Source organism: Poromitra crassiceps (genome assembly GCF_964638095.1).
Source record: "Poromitra crassiceps genome assembly, chromosome: 14".
Lineage (NCBI taxonomy): Eukaryota > Metazoa > Chordata > Actinopteri > Beryciformes > Melamphaidae > Poromitra > Poromitra crassiceps.
The window spans coordinates 35526684-35540173 of record NC_139633.1 but is presented as its reverse complement, the minus strand read 5'-3'; the positions used below and the strand labels follow the sequence as shown (position 1 = coordinate 35540173).

Genomic DNA, 13490 nt, shown 5'->3' with positions numbered 1-13490 from the left:
TGGACTTCCTGACAGACCGCCGCCAGGTGGTGAGGGTGGGCAACCTCACCTCCTCCCCGCTGACCATCAGCATAGGAGCACCCCAGGGGTGCGTCTCCAGCCCCTTCTGGTACGACCTCTACACCCACGACTGCGTGGCGACTCAAACTTCAAACACCATCGTGAAGTTTGCAGACGACACAGCAGTCGTGGGGCTGATCTCGGGGGGCGACGAGACGGCCTACAGAGAGGAGGTGAGGGTCCTGGAACAATGGTGCCAGGACAACCACCTCTCTCTGAACGTCTCCAAGACCAAGGAGATCATTGTGGACTACAGGAGAGGGGGGGGCACACACCCCCCAATCACCATCAACGGCACAGTGGTGGAAAGGGTGGACAGCTTCAAGTACCTGGGAGTCAACATCCACCAGGACCTGACCTGGGCCGGCCACACCGCCACTGTTGTCAAAAAGGCCCAACAGCGAATACACGGACTCAGGCGCCTGAAGAAGTTTGGGCTAAGGAAAGAAATCCTCAGGGACTTCTACAGAGGCACCATTGAAAGCCTGCTGACTGGCTGCTTCACCGCCTGGTACGGGAACTGTACCACCATGGACCGCAGGGCGCTACGGAGGGTGAGGCGCGCGGCCCAGCACGTAACAGGAGACGAGTTGCCAGAACTGCACGAACTGTATAACCAGCGGTGCCTCAGGAGGTCCCTGAAGATCATCAAAGACACAAACCATCCCCACAACAGCCTGTTCTCCCTGCTACCCTCAGGGAGGAGATACAGGGTTCCAAAAACACGCACAAATCGCTTGAGGAACAGTTTCTTCCCGCAGGCCACGAGACTCCTAAATATGCACAAATAGTGCAGTAGTCGTACCGCAGTACCGTACTGCAGCTGCTACTATTACGGATGCCTAACGTTTAATTGTAAATTTAAGTGTATGTTTAATAAGGTGCCTAACGTTTAATTGTAAATTTAAGTGTATGTTTAATAAGGTACATGCTATTTGCACATGTATGTATAAAACGTCGAATTTGGAATGTCTGAACACGTCTAACGTATGCACATGACATGTGCACCTATGTGCAATGAATATGCCACTGTCGTATAAGCCACCGACTTGTCTTATTGCTTATAAGATGCCTATTTCTTATTGCCTATTACTTATTGCTTGTTGCCTATTTGTACTATGTCGTAAACGGAGTCCACTGCACAAGAATTTCACACGTGGTACTTGTACCATGGAGTGACAATAAAAATCTTGAATCTTGAATCTTGAATCTTGAGCGCTCCTCTCTCTCTAACACTCTGACACACACACACACACACACATACACAGCAAAGTGTGCTGTGTGTGTGTGTGTGTGTGTGTGTGTGTGTGTGTGTGTGTGTGTGTGTGTGTGTGTGTGTGTGCTGAGCAAACACCGCTACACACGAATCAGCCACACTGCGTGTCTCTCAAACTCTCCTCCGCTCTCCTACATTCGTTGCAGTTGCGCCCTCACGAGTGGTCAAGCAGTTAACTAGTACTAGTGTACATGTATCCGTTGTGGTGTTTTGTCCCGTGTACTTCACCTACGGAGTCTTTCTCCTTCTGGTAACTTTACGTAGTTTTCAGCTGTATTGACTTTGCTTCACTTTCATGCACGCTGTTGCTCGACGGTCCTCTCTCTCTCTCTCTCTCTCTCTCTCTCTCTCTCTCTCTCTCTCTCTCTCTCTCTCTCTCTCTCTCTCAACTGAAAACAATTAACCCCTTTGCTGCCTCCCAGGTGCAACAGTACCCTCACTCTCTCTCTCTCTCTCTGTTAGTATTGTATAGCTGTAGTTTTGTAGTTTAATGTTAGTATTAGCCTATTACTGTAAATGTACTACAATTTTGGTTGTCTTATAGTGTTGTGCTGTTGGTGTTATTAGCATTAGTGTTTGTCTTCAGATGAATTATTAGTATTAATGTTACTGTGAGTGATAGTAGATGTACGTATACGTGACACAAAAATGTGTTGTTTTTTTTGGCCGTTAAGAAATATGCTTGGCGTAGGGCTGGGCGATATGGCCTCTAAAGAATATTGCAATGTTTTTCGGCTATATCGCGATACACGATATATATCTCGATATTTTTGAAATCTCTCATAAATGCTCACTTTAACCCTTCAGGGTTATTTTCGGGAAAAATATTAAACCCTAACACACACACACACATAGACACACACACACACACACACACACACACACACACACACATAGACAGTGCTTCACACAAGACATTATTCAAACCATAAGAAATAAGATCATAGAAAAGACAAACCATCTCACTCTGCCCATTGATTGAGACAATTATGCATGAGGAGATTCTGTTCCAACACACACACACACACACACGCACACACACACACGCACACACACGCACACACACACGCACACGCACACACACACACACACGCACACACACGCACACACACGCACACGCACACACATGCACACACACACACACACACACACACAGACACACACGCACAACACATAGACACACACGCACAACACATAGACACACACGCACACACACATGCCCACACGTAGACACACACGCACACACACGCACAACACATAGACACATAGACACACACGCACACACACATGCCCACACATAGACACACACGCACACACACGCACAACACATAGACACATAGACACACACACGCACACACACATGCCCACACATAGACACACACGCACACACACGCACAACACATAGACACATAGACACACACGCACACACACATGCCCACACAGACACACACGCACACACACGCACAACACATAGACACATAGACACACACGCACACACACATGCCCACACATAGACACACACGCACACACACAGACACAGACACACACACATGCGCACACATAAACACACACACAGACACAGGCACACACACATGCGCACACATAGACACACACACATGCGCACACATAGAGCAGGGCTCGACATTAACGGATGCCCGGTTCCGGGCAACCCAAAAAATTGACAACCATTTCTTGGCCTTTGGTTGCCATAGTGGCAACCACGTTTTAACATGTAAAAAATGAGCACAGCAGCAAACAGCAAAATATGCACCAAATAAATATTTTTTAATACTTGAGTGACACGCTGACATTTTATTGCTGTTACAATGGGAACGATGTTGCTAATTACCAGAAGGAACCCAGTAGACACGTGCGGTGTGTTTACTCAGGTCAGACGCTGCGCGCACACCGGCTCAGCTGCAAGCACACGTTTGATATGGCCAAACAGATAGAAGTTGTCTGGCTGTGTGAAAGCCCCAACTAACGTTAACCTGGTGTGGTGTCAACATCACAAATGAACCAGCAAGAAAGATGATTCGACTGACAAATAACCAGATGAACCGCTTGCACGAAAAAACAATGGCATTTGAGAGAAAGAAGACAACCGTGTCAGGGGAAACACACCTACTCGTAAACTATGGACTATTTCAGAAGGAACAAACAGCTCCGAGACAACAGCCGTGGCTCAAAGGTGTACTTTCATTTGAGATTGGTGAATGTAGGAAGAAGAAGTAAGACCGCAGACTGTGTGGAATTTCCTGATTACAGCGGTAGGGGAGCCCCTTTATAGTTGTGCGTCGCGGCTAACTGCAAAGTATGCATATTAGATTTCTAATGTAACGAGGCGAAGTGCGTCTGAACTGCACGCTGAAAGTATTCCACGAGAAAACACCCGCGTGTCATACATACGCAGCCCATGAGATCGGGTTGGAGAGAGAGAGAGGGATTGCGGCGGGGACAGAGCGGGCGGGCCAAGGCCGCTTCTGGGCCTTTTGGGGCCATCGACATAAAAAGAGATATCATTAATATCTCAATGTTTGGGGCCCCATGCAAAATCTTAGAGTGGGGGCCCCAAACCACTGTCATCATAGTATCCCTGAATGAACATGAATGAGAGGCATAGGCTACTTCATTATCAATAACGATTTTAATTAATAAATTAAGCACAATATGAACAATAACTGTAAAAAAATATATGAAAATGAAAGTTCACAAATATTAATTAAACAAATCCTTTCAGTGCAAATGCATTATAAAAAACAAAAAATAACTAAGATTTGTTTAGAAAACAAAATTCCACAAATGTATTATTATTATTATTATTATTATTATCATTATTACTACTACTACACCCGGTGCGCGCACTGAATAGGCCTATTATACTATACTATAGACTATTATACTTACTTTTCTGTCACATCGTCATTATTAAGCCGGCTTATCAGAATCAGAATCAGAATCACTTTTATTGCCACAGTATGCAAGTTACATAGGAGGAATTTGTCTTAGTGTCTGTCTGCAGCGTAGTGGTCACATCAATATACAGAGATAAGAAGTAGGAAAGCTAGATAAAGACAATCACAACCTTGCAAGTGCAATCAAATCAAGTAAATATATACAATATGTACATGAGTGGTGAAGTGTCCTGTGGATGATAAATATGAATTTACGTTGAATTTATATGAGATTTACAGTTAAATAGACGTTAAATAGGCAGAGGATTTACATGAATTTACAGGCTAAGTTAAATAGGCATTAAATTAGATACAAGTTCCAGTTTTATGGGGGGGGGGGTTCAGTTGAGTTTAGGAGGAGGTAGTGAGTTTGTGTGTGTGTGTGTGTGTGTGTGTGGGGGGGGGGGGGTTGTTAGTGAGGTCCTTGGTGGAAGGCGTTTCCGGGCGTTGTTGGTGAGGCTGATGGCAGTTGGGAAGAAGCTGGTCTTGTGGCGGGTGGTTCTGGTCTTGGCAGACCTCAGTCTCTTGCCGTGGGGGAGTGTCTTAAAGAGTTGGTGGCCAGGGTGGGAGGGGTCAGCCATGATCTTGCGAGACCGCTTCAGTGTCCTGGCTGCATGCAGGTCCTGGAGGGATGGCAGGTTGCATCCGATTATCTTCTCAGCACAGCGGATGATGCGCTGAAGTCTGTTAGTGTCTTTTGAGAGTGGCAGCAGCATACCAGACAGTGATGGAGGAGGTGAGGATGGACTCAACGATGGAGGTGTAGAAGTGCACCATCGTGGCCTTTGGCACTTTGAATTTCTTCAGCTGCTGCACAAAGTACATCCTCTGCTGTGCCTTCTTGGTGAGAGCTCTGATGTTCAGCTCCCATTTTAGGTCCTGGCTGATGATGGTCCCCAGGAAGTGGAAGGACTCCACAGTGTTGACTGGGGAGTCACCCAGGGTGATGGGGGAAGGTGGTGCTTTGTTCCTCCTTATGAATGCATAGTATCATTATTACTCAAAATATAAAGCGACCAAAAATGGCAACCATATTTTTATTCGGGCAACCAAAAGCTCCTGCCAGGTTGCCACTCCGGCAACCACTTTTAAAAGTTAATGTCGAGCCCTGTAGAGACACACGCACACACACAGACATGGGCACACAGACATGCGCACACATATACACACATGCACACACACACACAGACACAGGCACACACACATGCGTACACAGACACAGGCACACAGTCACACACACATGCACACACATAGACACACACGCACACGCACACACACACACACACAGGCACACACACACATTGACACACACACACACACACACAGACACAGGCACACACACATGCACACACACATGCACACACACACACACACACAGGCACACACACAGGCACACACACAGGCACACACACAGGCACACACATAGAAACTAGGGATGCACTGATCGATCGGCACGTGACCGGAAATGGCCGATTTTCACGTGATCGGCCTCGATCGGTGATCTGCGCCGGTCACTCTAAATAGCCGATTCTGTGAGCCGATTTTCACATGACGTGCGCGCACCCCAAAGCACCGAGACAGGCACCCAGCTACCACACCACACACGCCAGCATACCTTCCTCGTTGTGGATTTTTTTCACCGTCAGTGAAGTAGACAAATCTCGCAGTTTGTCACACATGCAAATCGAAAATAAGCCGTGGAGACAGAGATGCGGCCGAGTCCCGCTCGGCTGGAGTCCAGTCAGAGCGGCTCGCTTCACCTCACTGGCCCCTCTCTCTCTGCTCTCTCTACCCGGGAAGCAGTGCTGCTGCACCCGGCCACAGTGCACAGCCGACTTGGCGAGGTGAACGCGAGCATTGTGTCCAGTATAACCATTCCCCGACCTGCCTTTTCCATTCCACATCAGCGCTGGTGCCTCAGCCTGTCACTCATGTTGTAACGTAGATACAGGAGAGACTATTTGTTTCGTATTGCAAATAGAACGACGGACATAATAATAAAAATGCATCGGACTCACAAGTGTGCAAGGATTTCTGTGCGTGACGATATTTTTTCGGATGGCAGATAAAAATACGCATACCAAACTTCGGACTGTGTGTAAACTCCGCCTGATATTCAGACTGAAGATCGTTACTGTAACTCCTAAACTCATTTCCCCTCTACTCAAGAGGACTGGTCTGGAGCCAGTCTATAAACTCCTTGTCCATGGATCATTTTGATGTTCTGTTGCACCTGTTTTCTTTTGGAAAAGTACCGTAAATGCATGATAGCTGTGGGATATAGGCTATTGGATTTAATTTAATTTTTGTATTCATTGTATTTGCACAAAAAAGCTCTGTCCAGTAGCCTAACCTGGAACACTTTTATTTTTAGATGTGTTTGAGTGAGATGGTCCTACTTCATGCAAATGATAAAGATAAGATAAGATTATTTGGATCCCCATTAGATGTAAGAATTGTTCTATGAATCTTAATTTTCAAACAAAGTTACAAAAACGTTTGTGTAAGCTGTCAATTGTTGTTTTTAGAAAAAAAAATCGGAATCGGCAAAAATCGGTATCGGCAAGTCAGACTATTCAAAAATCGGAAATCGGAATCGGCCAAGAAAATGGCAATCGGTGCATCCCTAATAGAAACACACACACACATAGACACACACACACACACACACATGCACACACATAGACACACACACACACATAGACACACACACATGCGCACTAGACCTGTGAATCTTCACTGGCCTCACGATTCGATTCGATTATGATTCATCTGTCAATGATTCGATTTGATTCCACGATGCATCTTGATACAGCTCAAAGTATTGCAGATCCACGTATCACATCCTCAATTTTCTGTACTATTACTGCACATTTCATCAATTAATACAAGCAGTCAAATAAATATCAAGTCCCTTTTTTACTTTAAAGTGCTTTAAAATCTGAATGTCAACAGAAATTTAAACATAAACGATTCAACGATTCATCTGTCAACTAGGGCTGTGCCGATTCACTTATCTCCCGATTCGATACTATCACGATACTTGGGTGCCGATTCGATATATATTGCGATTCTTAAGTATTGGAATTCTACTATTTATTGCGATTTTTGTTTCTTTTTTTCTTTTCTTTTTTTAGTTTGTTTGCTTTTTTTACTTTAGAACATGGGAAAAGTTGAATCATACACTTCTAGAGACTGTATATTATATCATGAGTCGGGCTGGGCGATATAGTTAAAAAGTATATCGATATAACATCTTTCATATCAGTCGATATCGATAATTATTGATAATTTTAATTACCCTTAATAAAAAACATGAGAAGAAAAAGGTTGCATTTAGCCACTTCATTTTGAACCACCTTATTTTCAAGGCACACAGGTAGGTCTAATTTGTCACACACACACATACATGCTCTGAGTGCAACTGCAAGCAGTAATTTACAGACATGGTGACGTTTTACTTTGTTGACAGCCTAGCGTTGCCAGCCTTCTAAAAGAATGTTTGGTAACGTGTATTTCAGGGTTGTAGGGTTAACGTTAGGTGAATCAGAGGTGTGGAAAAGCCTGGGTTTTGCTTTGACTTGCCTAACTACATTATGTCATAGGCTTATGTAGGGCTGGAGGGCGACCGCGCTGGGGGCCGTGCGCCGTTGGTTGGGTGAGAAAAAGCCTTGCCTCGCTGGAAATGCGGTAGGCTACATTTCTCCAGTACAGTTTTATATACGCATCAAGACTCCACCCAAGCAGAAGACATAAAGTCATATAAGCTGTGTGCTCAATAGATGACACAATGAGTTATTCCTGTCCCAAAGTACAAGTAAAACCTTTCCAACACTTCAACTTTGTCTCTGCTCACAGACTGCTCCATCACTCCAGACAATTTCACCCGTCCCTGCTCACATGCTCTGACACACACACACACACACACACACGCACGCACACGCACACGCACACACACACATTCACACACACACGCACACGCACGCGCACGCGCACACGCACGCACACACACACACACACACACACGCACGCGCACGCACACGCACACACACGCACACACACACACATAGACACACACACATAGACACACACGCACGCGCACATTAGGGTTGTGCGATGTCATCAAAATACCCATCGTGATTGTTTTACAGTGAAACATCGTTTTGTACGATGGCATCATCATTGGGGTGGAGGTTGGGGGAATAATTCATTCTTTATTAAGTAGCTGCGTTGCTGTAATGTCATGTGGCTAGCCGCTGCAATGCGTTCACGTTAACAACAGGACAGCTGAGCCTGAGCTCTACATGATACCAGCGGGCTTTGATAGCCTCTGCTCTGTGCTACAGCACAGAGCCAGGCGACTGAAGTGGGCAGTGGCTGTCACTACCAGCAATTTGAACGGCGCAAAACAAATAACGTTAACGTTGTTACAGATCCTCACCAACAACGTGTGTGTGTGTTGAATTTAACTAGCTGGCAGAAAACCGACTGAATTACTGGCTGATATAACGTTAGATTCGCGTGGGCTTTTGAACCTAATGTAATGAGAGGGAGTTTAGGAGAAATGGCTTGAGAAACGCAGCTGCTGTATCTATATGGAGCGATTCCAACTTTCACTTTGGAAACAGGCGAGTTAAATTCACAGTTGAAGACTTGTACTCACTTTGTGTTGAAAACAGGAAAGAACGTGAAGTTTCTTAAAACAGCACACATTTATTTCTAACAGATAATTAATCACGATGATCCGATGTAGAAGGCTCAGAGGTCGATGGGGGGTCGGCCAATCACGATGGTCGATGCCATCGCCCATCGTGCCAACCCTAGCGCACATACACACACAGAGACACGCACACACACGCACACATACAGAGCAGAGACACACACACACACACACACACACACACACACACACACACACACACACACACTAGGGGGGGGGACACTGGCACCAAGTATTGATATTTTATTAAAATATGCAGGATCTTGAAAGTGATTCCCCCACAGCCATTTTGATAAACAGGGTCGTCGGGTTGTCAAAAATATTGATACTTAAATACTTACTCGACATTTTAAATGGATAGAATACTCATTTTATACAGTATCAAGTTTATCGATACCAGCAGCGCTTCCTCTGCCTCCTCCACGCACACGCACACACGCACGCACGCACGCACGCACACACACACACACACACACACACACACACACACACACACACACACACACACACACACACACACACACACACACACACACAGCAGCTGTTAGCTACATTAGCTAATCCCACTACTGCTGCTGTAACCACTTCACCAACAGTGTGAGTGACCAAATGTTTCACTTGTTAACCAGTCGGAGTGACGCTCTTTCCAGTAACATTTAGGCTTTGAAATGTGTTGACACATGAACCCTGCTTGTAGATTGCAGCTACATTGAACATGAAACACATTGCCGGTGGAGGTACCCGGATGTAGCAGACAAAGAGTATTGAAGGCAACAGACGAAGCCTGTTTTGTTGTTTTTTACAACAGCGCTCCCGCCTTGATGTTGCAGTGGAACCACTGAGGGGAACAACTCAGTCGTCAGTTCTTATCGATTTAACTTCTTTGGTGCAGAATTGTCGAAGTTGTCCTGCTTTGCTACTCGATGATTGACACAGACAGCAACCAGTCTGTACGTAAGTGAATCAGTGGGGATAGCAGAGCGTCCAGAGCCTAATGATGATTCATTTGGAATGGATTCATTGGGGTTGGTCAACTTTAGGCTAAGAGGCACACTGATGGCAGTAACAAATAGCAGACACTGTGATATTTAGAAGTGAATGGTGGACATGCAGAGCTGCTGTTTGGGCTGTCTTGGGCTATACACTCTGAGCATACTGGGGGCAGCAGCTCAGCTTGAGGGAGGCTTTGGAGGGAATTGGAGCCTCCATGAAACATGAAAGCTGGAACATCCCCACCCCCCACTAACTACTTAAGACAACTTAAAAATATATTGTGAATATATGCCATTGTTCTCTTGTTTTAATAATAATTTAAAAAGACTCTTAATGTGTAACTTTTCCTCTGTGGTATCAATAATGGTATGAGTGAGTGAGTGAACTCTGAGTGAGTTCATGTCAATTCTGCTAATAAATACATAATAGCTGCTTCTTGCCTTTTAGGGGTATTTTTTTCTCTTCAGTTACACAGATATCGTGATGTATCGTAGGTTAAATTTGTACCCTGAATATATCGATTATCGTAGAATCGCTGTATCGTGATAATATCGTTATCAAGGGCCAAGTATCGTGACCATATCGTATCGTGAGTTACTCCGCGATTCCCACCCCTAGCACACACACACACACATACATGCGCACATACACACACAGACATGCACACACGCGCACACATACAGAGCAGACACACAGACAGACACACACACGCACTCGCACACGCACACACACACACATGCACGCACACACATGCACGCGCATGCGCACATACACACACACACACATACATGCGCACATACACACACACACACAGACATGCACACACGCGCACACATACAGAGCAGACACACATACAGAGCAGACACACATACAGAGCAGACACACTCACACTCACACACACACATACATGCGCACATACACACACACAGACATGCACACACGCGCACACATACAGAGCAGACACACACACAGACACACACACGCACACACTCGCACACGCACACACACACACACATGCACGCGCATGCGCACATACACACACACACACAGCCATGCACACACGCGCACACATACAGAGCAGACACACATACAGAGCAGACACACTCACACTCACACTCACACACACACACACACACACACACACACACACACACACACACACTCACAGCTCCTCTTGTCTCTCCCTCAATGAAAAAAGAATAGATACAAAACTGCCCTTAATCTTAATCTGGCTTCCCACCCGCAGACACGATTGATTTAAATCAATAAATGAATATAAAATAAAATGAGCCACAAAAATGAAACAGTTGAATCATAAAGAGTGAAGTTATTAATAGAATAATAATCAACACAACAGGTGTGTTAGATGAGAAGCTGCTGTTGTATTGAGTCTTGTTCTCTCATCAGATGCCTGTGAACTCACACTGGATCCAAACACAGCACACAGAGAGCTCCTCCTGTCTGAAGACAACAGAAAGGTGACGTGGGTGAGAGAGAAGCAGCCATATCCTGATCACCCAGAGAGATTTGACTCCCTGCCTCAGCTGCTGTGTAGAGATGGTTTGACTGGTCGCTGTTATTGGGAGGTGGAGAGGGAAGGAGCGGTTGATATAGGAGTGACTTACAGAGGAATCAGCAGGAGAGGAGGGCGTGATGACTGTCTGCTTGGATATAATGAAAAGTCCTGGAGTCTGTTGTGCTATGATAACAGTTACAGAGCCTGGCACAATACCACAGACACAGTCATACCTCCTCCCTCCTCCTCTCACTCTAACAGAGTCGCAGTGTATCTTGACTGGCCTGCTGGCTCTCTGTCCTTCTACAACGTTTCCTCTGACAAACTGATTCATCTCCACACGTTCAACTGCACCTTCACTGAACCTCTGTACCCTGGGTTTAGTGTGTATGGCTCAGTGTCTCTGTGTTAGATAGAGGAGGAGTGAGAGAGAAACACACTGTGACCAAACACAGCTGCATGATGCTTCACTCTGTACAGGTTCAAATATCTTTCTTTTCATCTTTGTTATATTTGGTATTTGATTCATCTCATCGTTCCAAGCTGAACATTTTGATGTTTTCTAGAACCGTTTTTATATTTAATAAACACGGTTTTATCTGTTTACAAACCTGTTTTCTAATAAATGTGTTGACATTGTTCACTGTGTGTGTGTGTGTGTGTGTGTGTGTGTGTGTGTGTGTGTGTGTGTGTGTGTGTGTGTGTGTGTGTGTGTGTGTGTGTGTGTCCGTCCAATAGTGGTATTAGTAAACAAAACGAATAGCCTACTATCCACCCTAACACTCACTGTGTGTGCGTGTGTGTGTGTGTGCGTGCGCACGTGTGTGTGTGTGTGTTTGTGTGTGTGTGTGTGTGTGTGTGTGTGCGCGCACAATAGATCACACACACACACACACACTGAGGACAGACATGACTTTTAAAATGGGAAGAGAAGGTGAGTAGATTTTGCTTTGGGAAGAGGAAGAGAGAGGAGAGGGAGAGAGAGGAGAGAGGAGAGGGAGAGAGAGAGAGAGGAGGAGAGAGGAGAGAGGAGGAGAGAGAGAAGAGGGAGAGAGGAGAGAGGAGGAGAGTGAGAAGAGGTAGAGAGAAGAGGGGAGGAGAGAGAAGAGGGAGCGAGAGGGGAGAGAGAGATGAGAGAGAGAGAGAAGAGAGTAAAGCTGCGTTCACACCGACCTATTAAAGTTTTTCGCTGGCATCGAGTTTACATACAAAGAGACAGAGCGATAGGGAGGAAAATACGCTCGTCGCCCGAGATGAAATATCTCAACTCGAGCGAAATTACGCTGGCATCAGTCGCTCGCTGTTCAACGCTGATTGGCTGCCGTGTGAGAGCGAGTCAAGGATCACACTGGCTTGGAACAAACCGCTGGTTTATTGTGTAGCAACAAACCACATTGACAGACTGACAGCTGACATGAAGTGAAGTCTGTACTACCGGTATGGAGCTCGCATTAGGAGCACGCTGATAGGCTTAGCTTGTAAACAATGACGGTGGCTCGTAGTGGACAAACATCATGACATTGCGTAACGTTATAGCCCCCACATGTCCGTTCAATTCATGTGCCTGTTGATGAGCGATTTAAACACAGCGACAGAGCGATTCCAAAGAGTTGAATCAAGCGACAGAGAGAAAAATAAATATCTCGGTGTGAACACAGCTTTAGAGAGAAGAGGGAGAGAGAGAAGAGGGAGAGAGAGAAGAGGGAGAGAGAGGAGAGAGAGAGAGGGGAGAGGGAGAGAGAGGAGAGGGAGAGAGAGAGAGAGAAGAGGGAGAGAGAGAAGAGGGACAGAGAGAGAAGAGGGAGAGAGAGAGAGGAGAGAGAAGAGGGAGAGAGAGAGGGAGAGGGAGAGAGAGGAGAGGGAAGAGGGAGAGAGAGGAGAGGGAGAGAGATAAGAGGGAGAGAGAGAGAGAGAGAAAAGAGAGAGAGAAGAGGGAGAGAGAGGAGAGGGAGAGAGAGAAGAGGGAGAGAG

The 13490-nt window shown here is 45.8% G+C and overlaps 1 protein-coding gene across 2 annotated transcripts in view; it reads left to right on the top strand.

The window, feature by feature from the left end:
- Positions 1-12082, top strand: part of LOC310789453 (NACHT, LRR and PYD domains-containing protein 3-like) — a 94861-nt gene extending 82779 nt beyond the window's left edge. For both annotated transcript variants that reach the window (XM_083651096.1, XM_083651095.1), the window contains one exon: positions 11411-12082. In XM_083651096.1, coding sequence (XP_083507222.1) covers positions 11411-11931 — 521 coding nt within the window. In that variant the 3' untranslated portion in view covers positions 11932-12082. The remainder of the gene's footprint in view (positions 1-11410) is intronic.
- The last annotated feature ends 1408 nt before the right edge of the window (positions 12083-13490 follow it).